General features: G+C 35.3%; 2 protein-coding genes across 3 annotated transcripts in view; one reads left to right on the forward strand and one right to left on the reverse strand.

The window, feature by feature from the left end:
- Positions 1–17,663, forward strand: part of itgav (integrin, alpha V) — a 34,771-nt gene extending 17,108 nt beyond the window's left edge. Inside the window, exons 12-30 of the mRNA XM_067443574.1 lie at positions 611–816; positions 1,093–1,284; positions 1,426–1,471; positions 2,619–2,726; positions 3,135–3,190; positions 7,648–7,802; positions 8,331–8,468; positions 9,460–9,527; positions 9,638–9,785; positions 10,938–11,030; positions 11,287–11,366; positions 11,838–11,918; positions 12,058–12,163; positions 12,271–12,429; positions 12,932–13,057; positions 13,961–14,074; positions 14,210–14,317; positions 14,422–14,541; positions 16,221–17,663. Coding sequence (XP_067299675.1) covers positions 611–816; positions 1,093–1,284; positions 1,426–1,471; positions 2,619–2,726; positions 3,135–3,190; positions 7,648–7,802; positions 8,331–8,468; positions 9,460–9,527; positions 9,638–9,785; positions 10,938–11,030; positions 11,287–11,366; positions 11,838–11,918; positions 12,058–12,163; positions 12,271–12,429; positions 12,932–13,057; positions 13,961–14,074; positions 14,210–14,317; positions 14,422–14,541; positions 16,221–16,319 — 2,203 coding nt within the window. The 3' untranslated portion in view covers positions 16,320–17,663. The remainder of the gene's footprint in view (positions 1–610; positions 817–1,092; positions 1,285–1,425; positions 1,472–2,618; positions 2,727–3,134; positions 3,191–7,647; positions 7,803–8,330; positions 8,469–9,459; positions 9,528–9,637; positions 9,786–10,937; positions 11,031–11,286; positions 11,367–11,837; positions 11,919–12,057; positions 12,164–12,270; positions 12,430–12,931; positions 13,058–13,960; positions 14,075–14,209; positions 14,318–14,421; positions 14,542–16,220) is intronic.
- A 319-nt stretch (positions 17,664–17,982) lies between these two features.
- si:dkey-69o16.5 (Alpha-aspartyl dipeptidase-like) lies at positions 17,983–21,016 on the reverse strand. 2 transcript variants are annotated; one of them, XM_067443576.1, is made up of 9 exons: positions 20,767–21,016; positions 20,545–20,653; positions 20,163–20,251; positions 19,979–20,053; positions 19,227–19,306; positions 18,976–19,149; positions 18,709–18,768; positions 18,196–18,278; positions 17,983–18,109 (listed from the first exon to the last, which is right to left on the reverse strand). In XM_067443576.1, exons 2-9 carry the CDS (start codon positions 20,637–20,639, stop codon positions 18,043–18,045), a joined length of 723 nt encoding a protein of 240 aa, XP_067299677.1. In that variant the 5' UTR covers positions 20,640–20,653; positions 20,767–21,016; the 3' UTR covers positions 17,983–18,042. The 2 variants fall into 2 exon arrangements, with proteins under 2 accessions (XP_067299677.1, XP_067299676.1); XM_067443575.1 differs by having other exon boundaries at positions 20,545–20,648; positions 20,767–21,015.
- Positions 21,017–21,089: the final 73 nt, after the last annotated feature.

A 21,089-nucleotide genomic window follows, 5' to 3' on the forward strand; every position in this document is an offset into this window, starting at 1 on the left:
AGCTTTAAGTCTGAACAAGACTTGGAGTGGCACTGAATGAACAGAGATTCACGAAGATTAAATTTGTGACATCATTTGTGAATAAGAATGTGAGTGAATGAAAGGGGGCATGTCATTTATTCAGTTCAGCAAGTAAGTCAGTTTTGTTTATCAACGGGAGTAATGGTTATTTTAAAGAGTTTTGTTTGCGTTCACCTATGTTTTGGACATTTTAATGTTTTTGTGACCTATTGTTATTTTTGATCTACACAATCTCTTTTATTGCCAAGTAAATCTACCCTTAATAGAGGGTACAGCAATGTTCATTCTCTGGCAATAGCGTTTTCTTTTTTTTTATATATATGCTTTTTGAACTAAAATCTGAACATTGTGCAACAGTGACGATAAAGTTTCCTACATTTTTCTGATAAGTTGCTCTGTGCCTGAACTTGTTGAGAAAGGCCCTGTTTTTATAGTGAGATTTTTTTTTTTTTTTTTTTAATCAGCTCAGCTTTTTTTTAGCACTGTGCTTTTATTTCATTTATTTGAGAAATTAGCAATACGTTTCAACATGCTGGTTGAATAGCTGTAATCTTTTCCAATAGGATAAACCTTTTATTTTCCCCTTCAGGAAGATAGATTTGCTGGTGGGGGCTCCTCTGTTCATGGACCGTGGCTCAGATGGGAAACTGAGGGAGGTGGGTCAGGTCTATGTGTACCTAGGAAAAGGTGGCTTCTCCTTCAACAGCGCCATCAAACTCACCGGCTCTGAGATCTATGCTCGGTATGGAAGCTCAATCTGCAGTGTGGGAGACCTCAACATGGACGGATATAATGGTACTTTTTTACTTTTCTCAATTTCTTCTTTGTATTTGTGTGCTAAACTCTTAGAAACCCACACTTGCATAGACCGCCAGACAGTACATAGTCATTTGTGGTCATGGTCATAAGCTGTTGTTACTGTCTTCCTTGCCTCATCGTGCAACTGTAATCATGACTCATGAGCTTTTTGAGCAATGGCTGTACCAGCATTTTTTATATACAATACTGCCCATGACAGTTATTCAATAACCAGACCAGTACTATATTTAATCCCTCTATTTTTTTTCTCAGATGTGGCTATCGCTGCCCCATATGGTGGGCAATTCCACCGTGGCCTGGTGTACATCCATAACGGGCGTCCCACAGGGCCGAATCCTGTGGCTTCTCAAGTTTTAGAAGGAACATGGGCGTCTGCTTCCATGCCTTCTAGCTTTGGTTACGCCATGCATGGAGGCACAGATGTTGATCAGAACGGATACCCTGGTTAGATTTCAACACTCAGTCTTGATTTACACATCCTCTTCAATGTTGCACAACTGATTAGATCCGAACACCTAAATTCAAAGTCACTTCCTCTCTTTTACTCTTCTCACGCTCTTTCTCTCACGCTCTGTCCTCTTGTAGACCTGATCGTTGGGGTGTTTGGAGCTGACAAAGCCATTCTGTACAGGTAGTGTGCTTATTCTGCACTTTGAAAGCACATGTGCGTTTGATTAGAATTTTATGATCAGGATGGATAAGCTGTCGCAGGTGGTCTCATTTAATTCAGCAGCATTTAATTTGCTTCATGTGCAAGTAGTGGAGGCAATTACGGCCTGAATTAAAAGAAAATCAGAGTGGAACATTTCCCATCATGTACATGGAAGACCACCAGGCATTGATTGACACTGTACTACACAAATTAATCCATATACATTTATACATAATAAGCCTGTACAAGCCATTATGTACAGTCAGCTGGTTACTGTTCTGAATAACAATAAACAGCAGTCAAACGTTTAGTTACCCCATACTCTGACGTTTATAATGTTAAAACTCTCTTTCCATCAGTCCATCCAGACTGTTACTGCATGTATAGTAAGCTCTAAAAATGGGTGATTCAGAATTTGTATTGATGTAACAAACTTTAGTATTTTAGTGTTTTGCAGTTTTACCTGCCCTCATGAATGGGTCTGTGACTTGGGCATTAATTAAAGGGATAGTTCACCCAAAAATGATGTCATTAAGTATCCTTGTGTCATTCCAAACCCATAAGACCTTCGTTCATCTTTGAAACACAAATGAAGATGTTTTTGATGAAATATGAGAGCTCTCAGGCCCCTCCATAGACGGCGCTTTAACACTTTCAAGGCCCAGAAAGGTAGTAAAAACATTGATTAAGTAGTCTATGTGACTCCATTGGTTAAACCTTAATTTAATAAAGGGATGAGAACCATTTTTGGGTGCGAAAACAAACAACAATAATGACTTTATTCAACAATTTCGTTGTAGTCTGTGCCAGTCTCCTATGCTCTTTACGTTGTATCCCCCAAATGCATCATGGTGATCACGTGAACAGCATCGGCTGCCATAGACCTCGAGAGCGCTATTTAAAACGGAAACCGCATAGGAGACTAACACAGGCTATCCCTTTAAATGCAGTAAGGATAACCAAGCATAACAGAGGTCATTTACATATAGAATTCTTAAAGGTACAGCTAAAAAATAGCCGTTTAATTTGCAGGGAATCGTGTAAAACTAACCTCGGTGATTTGTCTAGTAACATCTTATGCTATAAGGAACCCGTCTGAAATGGCAGACTTGTTTTGTGTTGTTAGGGCTCGTCCCGTCATCAGTGTGAACACCACACTGGATATCAGCCCACAGATCCTGAACCCGGAAGACAAAAGCTGCACCCTGCCTGAAACAACCACCACAGTTTCCTGGTAGGTCAAGGTTTTTTTTTTTTAAGTTTCAAGCAAACAGTAAGCCATTTAGATTCAAAATGTTCATGTAGATTAAAAATTAATGCATGATGTAAGCACAATGGCCAAATAAAAATGCATTACACTCATTGCAATATTAACTTTTTTTAATCGTATTACATCACCTGCAAAATTATAGTACAAATATTTTGAATCCCTAGTAGTTATCCCAAATGTACTTCAATAATACATCAACCTTTTTTTTTAAAAACACCCTGTTAGAATGTTTGAGGGTCTTTATGAAAATGTCCTTCAATAGAAAATTCTTCATTAGTAATACCTTTAAGTTATATGTCTTGCCTATTTGCTTTGAGAATATGCTGAAAATAATGTGCATTAACATAATTCTACTGTAATTCTTTCTCTTAGCTTCACTGTGAAATATTGTCTGAAGGCAAATGGCAAGGGAGCTCAGTCTACCCTTCGTAAGTACTTATTTCTTTATATATGCAAATAAAGGAAATGCGTATTATTCAGGGCAATGGGACCTAATATTGCAAGTAGCAGAAGCACATGGCAGCTGTAAACAGAGTCCTGCTGTTGCGGTGTGTGTTATGAGGATCGCTGCGGGGGGAACTAGAGCTCGGAGTGTCAGGCACCAATGTGTTTGGAGCCGGACATACGGAGCAGAGCTATTAAAAGCCCAGCGTCCGGTGCTCACAAAGCCTTCACATGGATCTCACAGTCTGGGGTGTAATGGCTACCAGACCCGCAGCCCACTGTTCAGAGACCACAGACCATGATTCCAATTCATTATTTCTCTGTGTGCTTTGAAGTTCTCCTATGCTCTGGTTGAGCTAATGGCTGCCGTTAATGCAAGTGTAAGCTGCGGATGTGTACGGTGCAAGGCCTGCCATTTAATGAATCTGCTGCTTACAGTTGAAAAACACAAACTGTGTGTCAGTTGTTTTGATTTGAGAGTAGGTATATGCACTACTGTTCAAAAGTTGGGGTCAGTGTTTTTTTTTTGTACTTTTATTCAGCAAGGACACATTAAATTCATCAAAAGAGACCGTAAAGTCATTTATAGTGTCCATAGTGTTTACAGAGACCAATTCTAAAGATTTATGTTTAACAAAATGCTGTTCTTTTGAACTTTCTATTCATCAAAGAATCTGGAAAAATGCTGGAAAGCATTTTCACAAAAGTTTTATCATATTACATTTTAAAATACGGCTGTCGGGATTCCTTAATTAAATAAGAGTATTTTAAAGGGTAAGTTCACCCAAAAATGAAATCGATGTCATTAATGACTCACCCTAATGTTGTTCCACACCCGATAAGACCTGTTCATCTTTGGAACACAGTTTAAGATATTTTATATTTTAGTCCCAGAGCATATGCAGTCTATGCACACTTTACTCTTCATGTCCAGAATGAGAATAAAAACATCATCAAAGTAGTCCATATGTAACATCAGGTGGTTAATTAGAGTCTCTTGAAGCATCGAAAATACATTTTGGTCCAAAAATGTCTAAAACTACGACTTTATTCAGCGTTGTCTTCTCTTCCGTGTTCCTCAAATAAAGATTTAAACGGTTATGAATCAGTGAATCGTTCAATGGTTCAGATCGCCAATGTCACGGGATTTTAGTTTGGATCACGTGTCAAACTGACAAACTGCTGAAATCACGTGACATTGGCGATCCAAACCATTGATCGATTCACTGATTCGTAAGGTTCTTAAGGGTAAAGAACGACATTAGGGTGAGTCATTTATTACATAAATTTCATTTTTGGGTGAACAAACCCTTTAAGTGCTCCTGAAGGCAAAAAAAAAAAATCCTCAATTGCAGTTTACCTGCTTCGATTAACCTACAAAATACCGGAAGGGATGTAATCCTTAAACAAGAATCCATGAACCGCATTATTAGACCATTTTCAAAGGTTGCATGATATATTGAAACCATTTAAAAATCATAATATAGCATGGTGCTATTGTGAAATCACAAAGGCTTCGATTCAGTTATATACATTTGTGCGCTGCTTGTTTCAGAGTAAAGGAAGACGTGTTACGTGTTTTTAAATGCAGCTCCAAGCAAGCTTTGTGCTGTTTTTTTCGGGTTTCCAATAACGCGCATTTGGGAACGCATATAAAGTATGACACGCTTTGCGTTTCGTAGGAAAGTGTTGCACTGTTGCATGCATCTCAGCAGCATCCGGTAACAAACTCCATCTTTACATATGCTGCGAGTCTGAGGTGCTTATAATGTTAATCTAGGAATGCAAAGTGTGCAATTTTACCAGTTTGTAACATAAACCACTTAAATTCAACACAGGAGAATACATCAATAGGTTTCTAAATATGCAAATTGTTTGTTTGTAAATTGTTGTATTTATTTTAAGAGCGTTGTTCAATAAAACCACATGGTTACTTGCTGGTTATATTATTATGGCATTATTGTAAGTCATTTTAAACGGTATTGTTCATCTAGGTCTATTTTTATTACCACAACAAAAAGGTGTTATCTAAACAATCAGAAGTGACCAAAAACAATTAGTTTAAGTTGTAAAATGCCGAATCATTCGGTAATGGAACATGGTTGAGTGTTGCTGAGAGATGTGGTCTTCAAACTTTTTCGCTGCTGGAACTAAATATTAAATATGAAAAAAATGAATTACATGTTAATTGAGTCTTTGAATTTGTGATGCTACTCAGCACTTGGTCATGTTATGTTGCTTAATTGTATCGTATGTTATAAATATAAAAACTTAAAATGTAGAATTTTTACAGTGGTATGAGTTACTGAGTTTCTTTGAGCTGGGCTCATTTGTTTCCATTTCTCACCACAAGGCTGTGCGAGCCTCAACCGCACAACCTTGTTACAGTCAGTACATTATATATTATATTATTATTAACTATCAGTCACCACTTACACTAAATAAATGCAGAATCATACTCGCGTTTTGGTGATTCCCTAGTTATTTTTGTTATTGATGTTTTAATCAGGATAGTTGTCCGGTCAGGCAAGTAAAGTTTTCTATCACTTGCCTCTTCAAAAACTTCACTTGTCCCAGACAAGCGTTAATGATGGGCACCTGATTTCACAATATTAGTTTTTTTTAAAATATATATTAGTTGTAATTTAATTTAAGTTTTTTTTTATTATGACAGGATTCCTTTAAACACACATCATAAAGGCAAAAGCCACCTACACTATGTAAACCCCTCTATTTGAAAGGAGTATCAGTGTTTTTACATGCTTATGCGCAGGATGTGGGATTGTTATATTGCATAGTGATAGATAGTCACTAGTTCTTTCTTACTTTAATAACCTCACCATGATTAGACAGACCAAGTGTCTGAATACTGACGTTGTTGGCATGTTAGTGTGGGTGATCTGTCTTATGTCATTAAATGAGTGTGGCTCACCCTCATGATGTTCCAAAACTGTATAACTTCATTGATTTTGTGGAACAGAAAAGAAGAGATTCTGAGAAAATGTCTCAGGGTTTTTCATTCAATGCAATCATCAATGCAATATTGTTTGGTTTCCAAGATGCTTTAAAATATCTTCAGAAGAAAGAAGAAGAAGAATGTTTTGAATTTTAAATGTATATTTTCAAGTTAAAGGATAATTTTAAGTCAAATGCTCTTATGGTTCCTTTAAAGGTGCACTATTTTGTATTTTTGCATTAAAATATCCAAAATCCACTAGGCCAGTGATATATATATTGTTCAGTTGAGTACTTACAATATCCTAAATGTTTCCAACTTTTTGTAAATCGTGAGAAAATTTTAACCAAGGAGCCGGGACATCTGAGTCAATTGCGTCATATCTGCGTTACCATCGGTTTCCGGTTTTATTTGGCAGAAACACTTTACTCTTAGCAGTGTGAACAAGTGTCATAGCAGCTGCTGAGCGAACGCACAGAGTAATGTACACTCAAATGTATCTAATATGAAAAACAGAGCTGCGTTACCTCATACCCGTGACCGGAAAAGCGCCGGCAACTGTGTCCCGTCATAATAAAAGTCCCGCTGCTCAAACTATTTTTGACACACAACATGTGTTGTTCATATCGTTAACAATCGTTCCAGCGGCCTTGCTCAGCTCCACAACACTAACAACATCTATGAACATGATTTCTGCCCTGTTCTTTTCCACTGGCTGTGAAGTGAAGACCACATGTCCCAAGATGCTGTGTTCAAACTTGGCATAATCAAACTACACCTTTGTTTTGAATAGGCGCCCTCTAGCAGACAGAAAAGTTGCATGGTGCACCTTTAAGCCATGTTTATATATCTGTGCCGTTTGGTCCCTAGTGAAACTAAATAGGGTTGATCCAAGAGCCATAACAATTGTGTCTTTTGAGCAAGACTGTTAACCCCAGGTTATTTCAAGCAGACTGAAACAGAGTTTATAACGTCTGAATGCTTTCAGAGAATCAAGGGTATCACAGCATTTGGAGGTTTCAGGGTTGACCGCTTGTGTTCAAAACAGTTTCATTTGTTTGCTTGTTACCATTAAATTGCCTTTTTCTTTTAAAAGAGAAGCTATATCATGTGAAGAATGTAAATAAAGGCATGTTCACAGCAAGAATGATGACTATTAGATAACAATAACCTGAAGTATATTAGCATCCACACAAGCAGATGATAACATTCTGTTTACTATGAACATGCTGCAATTCTGTTGTCTGGCACTTTAAATGCTTGAGCTCTTTAAAGCTAGATGGATTCTGATTGGCTGTCATTGGTTTCATTGTCAAATTATAAATAATTCTGAAAGGAATTACAACAATATTACTTCATCATTATTATAATAGTTATCATCCTTGGTGTGATCGATCGAGCCTTACAATTTGTATTTCTCTAACTCCCAATATAATTAAAATTAAAAAGGGTACAGACTGACCTGGAAAACCCTTTCATTCACAGATTTCCAAGTGGATCTGACCCTGGACCGCCTTAAACACAAGGGAGCCATCAAACGGGTGCTATTCCTCCACAACAAGATGTCTCATTATTCAAAGAACATGACCGTCTCCAACAACCAGGGACCTGCCTGCGAGGAACTTCAGGCTTATTTAATAGTGAGCGAATCCATTCACATTTATGCATTTGACCGTTTTTATCCAAAGCGTCTTGCAGTGCAGGCAAGGTGCACTGTATATACTATAGGAAATCAAATGTATGCAGGTCCCAATGTCATGTTCTACAGAGAATCCCTATGTGTCCCTCTTTCCTCACTTCTGCTAGTACTGGGCTGTGAAAAGTTTAGTGTAGTTTTGCTTTTCTTGGCCGTCTCAAGGAGTGCTGATACCTCTATGTCATCAAATATGTGTTTGCTCTGCATTTAAAGCTGCAGTGGCAGATAGCCCAGATGTTTGGCACTGGAATATGCCGTTATTTTGTTTTCAGAAAAGGAACAATGTGTTACAGAGCTAAAGAAGGATTTGACCTGGAAAGCCAAAGCTCTCTTTTCTGGACATAAAAGAGCATGTTGTAGAGCTTGTAAGCTGGACTGAAATTCCCCAGGCTTGAGCTCATTGACACAGAGGCCCCATTTCTCTCTCCATCTGCTTCTGGCTCTCTACCTCTCTCTCTCTCTCTCTTAACAGGATGACTCAGAATTCAGGGATAAGATCACACCCATCTCGGTTTTTATGGAGTACAGCTTGGATTTCAAAACGGCAGCAGATAAGACCGGCCTGTTGCCCATCCTTGACCAATCTACACCTACAAATGTCACCAAGCAGGTACAACAGTTTCCCATACTAGACTTTGTGGTCAGTAAGATTTTTTTAGGTGTTTTAAAGAACTCCCTTGCGCTTGCCAAGGTTGCATTTATTTGATCAAAATTATATTAAAAACAGTAATATTCTAAAAAATTATTCATTCTAATATGCAAATTTGGTGCTCTAGAAACATTATCGATGTTGAAAACTTTTTGTTGATATTGTTTAAGAAAAAATTAACTGTGGAAACCATAATAAAAAAATCAGGCTTTTTTTTAGTGAATGGAATGTTCAAAAGACGTTCATTTTAAATATTAATCTAATTATAAAATTATAAATGTTTTTATATATTTAAATAAAAGTGTTAACTTAATTCCTTAAAAAAAAAAAAAGTCTTACTGACTTTTTTGAATGGTGTTTTTTTTAATGGATGTGGTTGTGGGGCAGATGCATGTTTCATAAACTCCAGAAAGTGTGTCATAAACTCCATTGTCTGTAGGAAAGGATGACAGTAGAATAGATGAAGAAAGTTTATACAGTATATAAGACTGCCATGGTTGACTTGATTAATGGCTTTCAGGCTTTTAACAATGTTGTTATATATATATATATATATATATATACATACAAGCAGGGTTCCCACTTTGACAGACACGGGCAAATTGGAAATGGTGAATTTAAAAAAATGGTTTTCTAGGTTTGGAAAATGTGGTGGAAATATTTATTTTCATTGTGAGAAAGCTGTACATTTCAGTAACGGCTGCTCATGGAGTTGGTAGAACTTGCAAATTGATTTTGATTCCGTTATCATTAATGCTTAGAAAACCAAGGAAACTTATTGGATAAAAAGTGTGGGAACCATGAACTAGACGTCATATTGTGCAGCAGCCACTCAAAAGATAACATCTAACCGTGGACTTGCATGCTGAGCCCTCAGACAATCAACTTTAAAAAGCATTGTATAAAAATTGAAACTGTCTTTAATATTTCATAATCTCTTGTGATTTTCCAGGCCCACATACTCCTGGATTGTGGCGAAGACAATATTTGCAAGCCAGACTTAAAACTGTCTGTTGTGAGGTGAGTCATTGCTTCATCTGAGCCTTAAATTCCACCGTGTTGTCTGGCAGCGTAGTGCTGGAGATTAACTCTGTGTGTGTCTGTACGATTTATGTTGTTTTGTGCTCCAGTGACCAGAAAGAGATCTACATAGGTGACGATAACCCCCTGACACTAACGGTCACAGCAGAGAATGGAGGAGAGGGGGCTTATGAGGCTGACCTTATCGTCACCTTACCATCTCAGGCAGATTTCATTGGGGTTGTGCGCAACAGTGAGGTTAGCAGTGGCCTCTCTTCATCTGATAAAATGCACTTTCCTACCTACTGTGACCTCATGTAAAGAGACAACTATTAACAAGGCTGTTTCAAAGGGATTTAATAACCAGTTAAACTTCATGGACAGTATACTAGTCGCTCTAATTATAAAGACGAGCAAAAGATGTTTGGACAGTCGTCAGCTCTCTTAAAGGAAAATCTATGAGTGCTTTAACAAAAATACAGAAAACATTGCTCCATTAAGACCATTTAGTGGAATTGAAATGACTTTGATTTATTTGAGTATTGATGAATTATTTTCTGTGGCAGTCAAGCATACATTTTGCATTTATTTTTTCTTCATTACCATTCAGAGTTTAGGGTCAGTACGATTTTAATTAATATTATTATTCAGTAAGGGTGCATTAAATTATCCAGAAAAGACATTTATAATGATTTTAATTAATATTATTATTATTCAGTAAGGGTGCATTAAATTATCCAGAAAAGACATTTATAATGATTTTAATTAATATTATTATTATTCAGTAAGGGTGCATTAAATTATCCAGAAAATACATTTATAATGATTTTAATTAATATTATTATCCAGTAAGGGTGCATTAAATTATCCAGAAAAGACATTTATAATGTTATAAAAGTTGTCTATTTCAAATAAAGAGACACCTTTCAATTCATAAAAAATCCTGCAACCGATGGATCAAAGTTTCCACAAAAATAAAGCTGCACAGAGATATTTTCAAGATATCAAATATTGATAATGATAATTAAAAAAAAAAAATTATGAGAATGCTTTCTGAAGAATCATGTGACACTGAAGATTGGAGTAATGATTCTGAAAATTCCGCTTTGCCATGACAGGAATAAATTAAATTTTGATATATATTAAAATAGAAAACAGTTATTTTAAATGAATAAATTTCCATAATATTACTTTTATTACGTTTTATTATTATTATTAATAATAATAATAATAATAATAATAATAATAATAATAATAATAATAATAATAATAATAATAAATGGCACCTGGGTGAAAGATTTCTTTAAAAAAAAAATTTTTTAATATTTTTTCCAAACTTTTGAGTGTGTGTACAGTGAAGTTGTTTGAGATATTTTGAGGTTTCATCTGTTATTTATTTATGTGTCTCAGACATTATCTAGACTGTCCTGTGCATTCAAGAAAGAGAATCAGACCAGAGTGGTGGTGTGTGATCTTGGGAACCCAATGAAAGGAGGAACTAAGGTGACCATCAGCCTTTCCGAGCTAAATTATCTGCATAATTATTTGTACCATACAAGATTTTATATATATATATATATATATATATATATATATATATATATATATATATATATATATATATATATATATATATATATATATATATATATATATATATATATATATATATATATATATATATATTGTTGCATGCAGTAACATATAAATCAGCAGTTTTATTCCGTTTGACGTTTTTCTGTACAATTGTGTTGTTTAGATAATAGCAGGTTTGCGCTTCAGCGTGCACCAGCTCTCCGAACAGGACACAGAAGTCAAGTTTGACTTGCAGATACAGAGGTATTTAAATTAATGCTTTCTTGCTATTACGATAGTATTGTTAATATAGAATATTTGCTTTGTGCAATGCTTATTAAAAATGTTTTGGTGGGTTGTCTGTAACTATTCAAGTACTTCCTGTCTTCTTTCGCATATAAATCAATACAGCTTCAAACAGTTTTAGCTTCTTATCCTACAGTTCCCAGCTGACTACAAATTACTTTTTTTAACATGGTAATTACAGGGAATGGCTGTATTTGTCTCTCTGTGAGAACATCCTGCTTTTCTTCCTGTCTCTCACTCTTTTTTCACACCCTCACATCAATCTTTACCTAGATGATTTTTAATGCAGTTTTGAAACTTAAAGATGAGTCCATGGTAATATTTAATGGATGTTTTGTCTCTAAATGCATTGAATTTCTATCAGTTTTTGAAACGACAGCACCACCTTCTGCTCGATTGTGAAAGTAAATCTTTTCCTTTTGCTTTCAGCTCAAATCAGTTCAACAAAACCAGCAATCTGGTCTCTGTTGTCACAAAGCTTGCTGTCCTGGCCAAAGTTGAATTAAGAGGGTATGACTCTTTATATATTATCTCTGTTATATTTATGTGGCACATATTATGTGAACTGTTCAATCAATACGAAACGCCACTCAGCGCACATTTTACTTTGAAGTTGGAATTGTGTATTTATCGGCTCAATCCTGTGTAGGGTGTCTGCACCAGAGCAGGTGTTTTTACCCATCGCTAACTGGCAGCTAAAAGACAATCCTGTTCTGGAGGATGACATTGGACCTTTTGTACAGCACATCTATGAGGTAAAAAATGCTGTGAAGATCATTGGTCAGAGACATTATCTATTAAAATTATGCAGTGCATAGCTTACAATTTTGTTCCTATCTTCTGTAATCACTGATCTTCCCAGCTAAGGAACCGAGGACCCAGTACATTCAGTAAAGCCATTTTGGATGTACAGTGGCCCTACAGATTCAACAATGGCTCTTTGCTCTACATTACCAAATTAAAAGTGGACGGAAACATGAATTGCAGCTCAAACAGGGAGCTCAACCCTCTTAATGTCACTGTATGTACCCCCCAATCGAATCTTTTGTATCGTTTTTTTTTTTTTTAAATGTAATGCTATAGTTAATTTAACAGGATCTAAAATCTTAAAGGGATAGTTCATCCAAAAATGAAATTCTGTCGTAATTTACTCGCTCTCAAGTTGTTTGAAATCTGTAGGAATTTCTTTCTTTTGCTGAACACAAAAGATATTTTGAAGAACTTCAGTAACCAAACAATTGATGGGCCTCATTGACTTTCATAGTATTTTTTTTTCCCATACTATGGAAGTCAATGGGGCCCAACAGATGTTTGGTTACACACATTTTGTATTCAACAGAAGAAAGAAATTCATACCAGTTTGGAACAACTTGAGGGCGAGTAAATGACAGGATTTTCATTTTTGGGTGAACTATTCCTTTAATTACACAGTATATTAACATTCTGAAAAGACAACTTGGCTTGTTCACAATTGGATTGTACTGTAATCTTGTCTAATAATAAAATGATGCTTTTGCTTTTAGAATCCCAGCTTAACTGACAAAAATGACAACTCTACCAGTGGAGACAGCGCAGAGGGGAGGAACAGACACAGCGTCCACCGCAGAGACCTGGAAGACAAACAAGGGGAAGAAAACCTGGAAATTCTGGTATTGTCACACCTTTAACAGACTGTTACATTCTATGAAGCATTTCTAAAGCAGCAGTTTTATACTGAATTTAAGTGTGTCTATATATACATGTATGTAATATCATTCTATAGTTCAAAAGTATGGGGGCAGTAAAAACATTTTTTTTTAAGAAATAGGATGTTTTATTCAGCAAGGATGCAGTAAAGTGACAGTAAAGACATTTATAATGTTACAAGTTTTTGTATTTAAAATGCTGTTTTTTAGAACTTTTTATTCATAAAAATATCCATAAAGGATGATTACAGTTTCCACAGACATATTAATCAGCACGTCTGTTTTCAACATTGATAATAAGAAATGTTTCTTGAGCAGAAAATCATTATTTGAATTATTTCTGAAGGATCATGTGACACTGAAGACTGGAGTAATGATGCTGAAAATTCATCCCAATGTAATCACAGGAATAAATCACATTTATTTTAAAACAGAATTTTTTGGTAATATTGTAATATTTCACATAATTTACTTTTTTATCTTTTTTATCTTTTTTTTTGCTTAGAGTTTATTGAATAATCTTAGGTTCATGTGTTTCAATGCTCAGACTTCGTCTGAATGGCTCATGCTTAGACTTGGTCCTCACATCAGTGACGCAGAGTCTGTACCCAGAATGGCCTGGAGTCATTCCATCTTCTGACTGTGCGAAGAAAAAATCCCATCTCCGACTTTTTTATGGAGAGAACCGTTGCTTTATTCTGTCCTGCCGACTACGCCAAAATGTTAGATCATGCCAATATCCCAGACAATGCAAAATATGAGATGGGATGAATCTTCACATCAGAAATATTAGATCCTTTGTGCTGCACTGTCCTCCACATCAATATGCACAAATGCAAGTTCAATTGTATGTGTGTATCCACACAGGATTGTAGGAATGCAGAGTGCCAAGAGATTAAGTGTTGGGTTGGCCGTCTAGAGAAAGGCCAGAGTGCTATTCTATTTATTTACTCCAGACTCTCTGTGAACACGTTTCTCAAGGTAAAAACATCTGTCATTCGACTAGTTATTTCTTTATTATATTTCCATTTTTTGCCTTTAAGATACAAAACATCCTGTTTTAACTGCACAAATGCTAACATATAAAAAAACGGAGGTGGATTTCTTTCCTTTTAGGCTGAAAGTCAAAACAAATCGTACAATGTTCGATCCTCAGCCTCCTTCAGTGTCGTAGAGATGCCATATAAAAATCTGAATTCTGAGTTCCCAACCAGCACAACGTCGGTAAGTTCCAATCACATTTGTGCACTTGAATATATGGTGTTTGTTACTGACTGCACTGATTACAACTGAGGTTTGTGTCTTTATCCTGTGTCTCTGTCCTGCAGGCTTCTCTAAAGGTGATCTGGAATTCAGAGACCCCTCAGCCTGTCCCAGGATGGGTGGTGGCTCTGGCTGTCCTGGCTGGACTGCTACTGCTGGCTCTGCTTATCTTTGTCATGTATAAGGTAAACGACTAGACTATTAAACGAATATTAGGATATTTAAGCAGCTTTTATAAATGTGCCATAGAAAAAAATATTACTGGTGTGCATCATCTTGAGACAAAACAGTAGCATTGACATATTTTGAGATGTGTTAGTGTAAGTTGCTGTCATTTAAAACAGCTCAAACATGAATTTAAGTCTGGGACTAGGCTTAAGGAACCAACCAGGAACCAATATATTATTTATAAAATTACATTACATTTTATTGGTTACTGTAAGAACTTAGAACCACTAATACTTCTGACATCTAGGTGTCTAAATAGACAAACTCTATGTGTATATATATTTGAAATCACCGGTGTTCTCTACATCATAAACTACCTTTGGCATATCATTAGCTATAACTTCTCTGAATCAGGGGAGTCTCAAGAGAAGCCAGGTTATCCAGATATAATTTTTCTGTTGATATGAAAAATCTTATACATTTACCAATATACCGGGTGGATTATGTATATGATGTATATTACAATTTTATGATGAACTATATGCCTTTCTCCACTGATGTTCTATGATGTTTAAAGCGTTTCTAAAGAGGCTGATTTTTATGCGGCAAACTTAGAATGGGAACATGGTTTATGTAACGTAAGAAACACATTATTAGCTGTTAACATAGTCAAGCCAAAGGCTAATCATATTAATAACTGTTATGGGTCCATCGTTGTAAAGAGTGATACCTTTGTGCAGCGTTTACTACAGTAACTTGATAAAAAGTTAAAGGAAGTGTATGTAAGATTGTGGCCAAAACTGGTACTGCAATCACTTTCAGATTACTGTAGAGCGGTGTATCCCCTCTCCCCCTCCCCCTGATTCGAGGTTGCCAGATAGGCTGCAGGATCAGCAGGAACGTGGTAACTAGAGCAGATCTGGCAACCCGGATGCTGAAACACTACTGACTTTGTCATTGGTCGATAGGTGGAGGGTGGAGCTTCAGGCCAAAACACAACATGTTAACATCAACATCAGTTGAGGGCTTTTAAATGACAATATCCTGACCGGACTACTGTTATGTGATATAAGTATTTGAAATTAACATGATTTATTGATGTCTAGTGACATATCAGGGCCATTTTATGATTAATTGAAATTCATTTCTTGCATGCAGTTCCTTTAAGCGAGTGGGTCTCTGAGGTGGTGTGAGTGGAGGCAGGGCTCATTTGTGTATTCATGGTTTCACATATACTAAATGAAGCAAGAGTGTAGAGTTACACTCAGGCTATTTTAAGGAATACATTTTCACAGGACAAAACATTTAAAGTCGTTTTGGTGATCAAAGATGAGATTTAAGGGATACAATTATTGACTACAGGGGGGATTTATTTAGCCCCTTGTGAGTGACCGCTAAACATAGGCTACTTTGTGACCTATTAAATAAAATGTTATGGATATAATACATTTATTTAAAAATTATTTATTTATTTAGCCCATAATGAGTGAGAGCTTAAATGTGTCTACTTGTTGTTACTTGCAATTATGTGACCTATTCAATAGTTGTTGTTTTTTTTATTATTATTATTTTTTTATGTTTATTTAATGATTGATCAGTGCTGAAAGTTTTGGTATTGAACTATACATGCAGATATCAGAGACTAGATAGTGGTCACTTGCTTTGGAGGTCTCATCTTGTGTTCTCTCCACTTCAGCTGGGCTTCTTCAAACGCGTGCGGCCGCCACAGGACGATAGCATTGAGAAAGAGCAGCTTCAGCCTCAGGAGAACGGAGACAAAAACACAGAAGCCTGAGGTTTTTTTACCTTCACCGGTGAAGGTCATCACCAACGATGCCACATCCACAGGAGCGTGCAGTAAATGCACACGTCGGAGCGGTCATCCAGACAGCCCAGATGAGTGAGATGACTGCTGTCATTTGAATGGTGCACAACCGTGATGTTCTGCTAATAAGACTAAAGCCTTGTGCCAATCCTTTTCCCCTGTGCTCCCATCCCTCTTTATCTGCACTGAGTCTTAAAACAAGAATTGTTTTTCAGTTAACCATTTAAATCATAATACATTTCAAATCGTTTACAAGTAACCATAATAAAGGTAATGAAACTTAAATAATGCAAAATGAGATCATGATTTTTACTTTTTTTATTTTGAGGAAAGACATGATGTAGTGTGATACATTATAAGATTGCTGGTTCTGCTTCTGTTGAAGAAACCTTTTTGTTATATTGTTTAATGGCGCTCAGTTTCTGCTGTTTGGGGGCTTTTCTGCAGGACTTCGGACTTTTGGTTCTTATCTGTTTTCTTTGCAGTTGTTTCAGCTGTTGGGATTTTTGGACTCTGGATTTCTTATTTGGGGGTAAGGTGTATTATTTTGAGAAAATATTCATGACTGTCTACTGTAAACACGTTATTTTAGAGCAGGGTTACATTTGCGCATTAAGAGCATTTGGTTGAATTTGTATTATAAAAAGAGAAAATAATCAACATTTTGCACAATAGAGCAATAAAAAAGTAGCATTTCTTATGAACAATATATTAATTTACCTTTAGTTTTCAGATTCAGAAGTATTTTTATAGATCAAACACTAGTCTGTTTTTTAAAGGTACATGATTAGAACATAAAAATTCTCCCAAAGTGATCAATTTATACAATTTGGGGGAATTGAGGTGGGAATCCTTAGGAGCAACATTTGAAAAAAGTTATTTGGCTGATGTTAATTTGATTTTGTGGATTAAAGGTTGCTGTTCATAGTTTTAGATCTTTGAAAAACACAACCCATGATACTGAAAAACACACCTGGATTTCTTACGTTGCTGTATTATAGTAATGCTGCTGCCCATATGAATTTACCCATATTGGGTTGCCATAAGTATGTTGTCTAAATGAAAATGTGTATACTTCAATCAAAATTATGCATTTTAAAAGGATCCAGGATATGTTCTCTTTTGTTTGTAAAGTTTGTAATAAAAAACTTATAATAATAGAACATAATTATAGCAACAAAAATAAGTATTTTTGAGAATCCACCATGTTTAAAAACATAGATCACTGATTTTTGACTTTCCTTCCCCCCTTGATGTTGTTCAGAAATATGCTGTTAATGCTTCTGTAGTTAAAAATAAACACATACTGATGTAGTTGGATTGTTGTTTTTGTCTTATTTATGAATATAGCTGGTGCTTAAATTCTGTACTTGACTTGAATGTAGTATCTAATTGTTTTAGTGTCTAAAGTTCTTGTTATCTTAACACTATTTTCTAATCTCCAGCGTTGAACTTGATAAGACAGGATTTTTGTAACTGTTGTAAATGTAACTGTTAATGCTTATCTGGTTGATGAATAACCAGATGCAGACTTTAACTTCAAGAATAATCATATTTAGAATCTACAGTGCTTCTATGGCTTTTGTACTTAAAGCAAACAGCTATAAATGAGAAAACAATTGAGACATTTAAATGCTATTGTGGATTTTAGTATTTATTATAAAGATGTTTGCATTGTACGTGATGTCGCAATTCATTGTACATCTGTCAGTAAGAAGCTGAGATCACTTCCTGGTTCATACTCTGTGGTTTTCTTCCCTCTGAGGAAAAAGAAATCAACAGTGTCACTTACTGTGCCTATTTATCATTGTTTTTTCTGTTAAATGTTCCAATTGCTCTACATTACCTCTGGAACAGTCGTGCGTTTGTGCTCCCAAGTAAGGTGGCTTTGTTTCCCTCCACTAAAAGCATCGAGCCTTCCCGAAGACCCTGCCATCAACAGCACAGGTTTGTGTTAGTGCTCAGCTTCTGCTGTGCTGGAATAACAACTGATATGAGAATACACAAAGGTTTGGGGTCTGTAAGGTGTGTGTGTGTGTGTTTATGAAATTCATATTTGTATTATTTTATTAAATTGGTCAAACGTGACAGAAAATACCTTTATAATGTAATTTTTTTTTTTTTTTTACTTTCTATTGATTTAAAAATCCTTTAAAAATATGAAATCAAATTAGCTTTCTTGACCATGAAATCATCATATCAGAATGAAGACTAGAGTAATGATGCTGAAAATTCAACTCCGCAATAAACTACATTTTAAAATATAATCAAATAGAAAATGGCTACTTTTGATTTTTAACATTTCTCAATATTTCAAACAGACCCGGAACTTTTGAACAGTAGCGCATGCTTGACATACCAGCACACATGGTGTGTCCGGCTCCTCGTGGTACTGGGTGATTCTCTGTTCACGCGTTTCCTGTAAAATGCTAAATTAAATCTATGTAAATTAAGCCTAAAAGATCTACATAAAGTTTGGTTTATTATATTTTATATATTTCATATGTTTTTTATTATCTAATGGCAATGCATTTAAGCACAATACAGCAATGCATGCTTTTTGGATTTTTATAAGAGACAAAAAAAGATAATTGCTTATGAAGTATCTCCAGCATCTTGTACGTACGCCCATATGTCTGCTGTTTGGATCAGTATCCAGATAGTGAGGGTTAATATTGAAGGGCACTAAAGCAATGGCAGCAAAAGTGGGTGGATAGACGATAGGCATGTCATTGGTGGTGCTGATGCTGATGGTGGAGACGTTGGTGCCTGCACTTGATCCCATGTAAGGGATTCCATCCTATGAGATAAAATCCACACCTGTTATAGGAAATTGCAGTATATTTCAGATTTTGAATAAAGAAGACACTAATTCACCTGTAAAACTCTCTTCCTAATCTCAGTTATCAGCTTGTTGTCATAAAGAGCTTTCAGCAGGCGGAAGGTGTTACCGCCACCTAATGAACACAAAAATTGGCATTAGATTGAGTGTCTTTTTTTAATATATTATATTATTAAATTAGATGAATAATGGCAAAGCATTCACTGAAATGAGTAGAGACAGTATAGTACAGACCTATAGCAAGTCATGTAATAACTGTAAAAAGTATTATATTATTATTATTATTATTATAAAATGTTCATGATGTAATAATTTTCTCAAAATGTAATAATCTAGAGCTATTAATGTAATATTTTTTTTTATTATAAACATTACATTATAAACTCACCAAAAACATGTAATATTTCCATTATTGTAAATCATTATTGTAAAAAAAAAAATCTAAATCAGTCTTAAACAGCAAAGCAATGATTTAAATACTCTTGCTATTATTATTATTATTATTATTATTATTATATGTTTATTAAACAGTAGTATCAGTAATCTGATAGATTTTGTAAGCAGGTTAAGACTGGATTTATGTTTTGCACTATCTAAAATGATTTTAAATCTATCTTATAAATGTCTTATAATAACTGTGTTATTAGTTTTAAGTGCATTATATATATTTATATATATATATATATATATATATATATATATATATATATATATATATATATATATATATATATATATATATATATATATATATATATATATAATAGTTTATTTTTTTCCTTCATACCAATGAATATTCCTTCAGCATTCCTAACAGCATCCACGGGGTCTTGTGTCTCATGGACACTGTCCACCTCATAGCCTAGAATCAGAGAAAAGAAGAGTACATCAGAGATAAAGAGCAATCATGTGGCAGTGATTGTCTTGTGTGTGTGCTCGATATGCGTGTTCAAATCAATAAAGACACAAACCTAACGTCTTAAACTTGTCTCTGGCAGTCTTGGTATAGGCATCTCGATCGTGCAGTGCATACGGGACAAACAGGATCCTCTTTACTCCCCTGTAGAACAGTTAAACAGCTATTCACACTAATAACTAGGTTCAGATTCATTTTATTCCAAAAAAGTTGTCTTGTGCAGCTTATACAACATGTTTAAAAATGCCATAACTGGTGTTTATGTCCAAAGAATGTACTTGTACTTTGTAACAAGCCTGTATACATTACAGACATAAAATCAGGAAACAATATCAGAATATTAATATAAAGGGCTTTATGACTGTTTTGACAATATACTGTAACATTCCAATCCTTTATTAGGCTAACGTTACATAGTTAATTAGCAAGCAACTTACTTTCCAAAAAAGTCTTGGATGTGCTGCTGACAGTGTTGAAGATATCCTCCTCCATGAAGTGTGGAGTTAGACACCAGCAGAAGTCTTCTCTTCATCTTTCTCAACTGTGCTGCCGCAGAAATGTAGAAGTTGATCAGAGGACAGACAGCTCAGCACAGCACATGACTAGCGCTTTTTTTGCTTACACCTCAGATCGGTGTGGTCTAATCTTCAATACATTACCTTTGGTCAGACAGTATATCACTGATTATTCCACAGATGATAAACATTCACAGGAACAAGCCAGAAACGTTACACTGAATCATGTGATTAAAACATTACAAAATTACTTTTCGGGACAGCTCACTAAAGTAATTGTTCTGATCACAATTGCGGACCCTTTAAAACACATTGAACCTGTTTTTATTTTTTAAACTTCTTTTTATTTGCATTTAGCATTTAGGTTTGTGTAGTATCTTTTTACAGTCTATGGAAATTACTTGCATGCTTTTCAAAATAAAAGACCTATAGACATCAAACTATGCAACGTTACAATGTTTATTTAT

Source organism: Pseudorasbora parva, chromosome 5, assembly GCF_024679245.1.
Source record: "Pseudorasbora parva isolate DD20220531a chromosome 5, ASM2467924v1, whole genome shotgun sequence".
Lineage (NCBI taxonomy): Eukaryota > Metazoa > Chordata > Actinopteri > Cypriniformes > Gobionidae > Pseudorasbora > Pseudorasbora parva.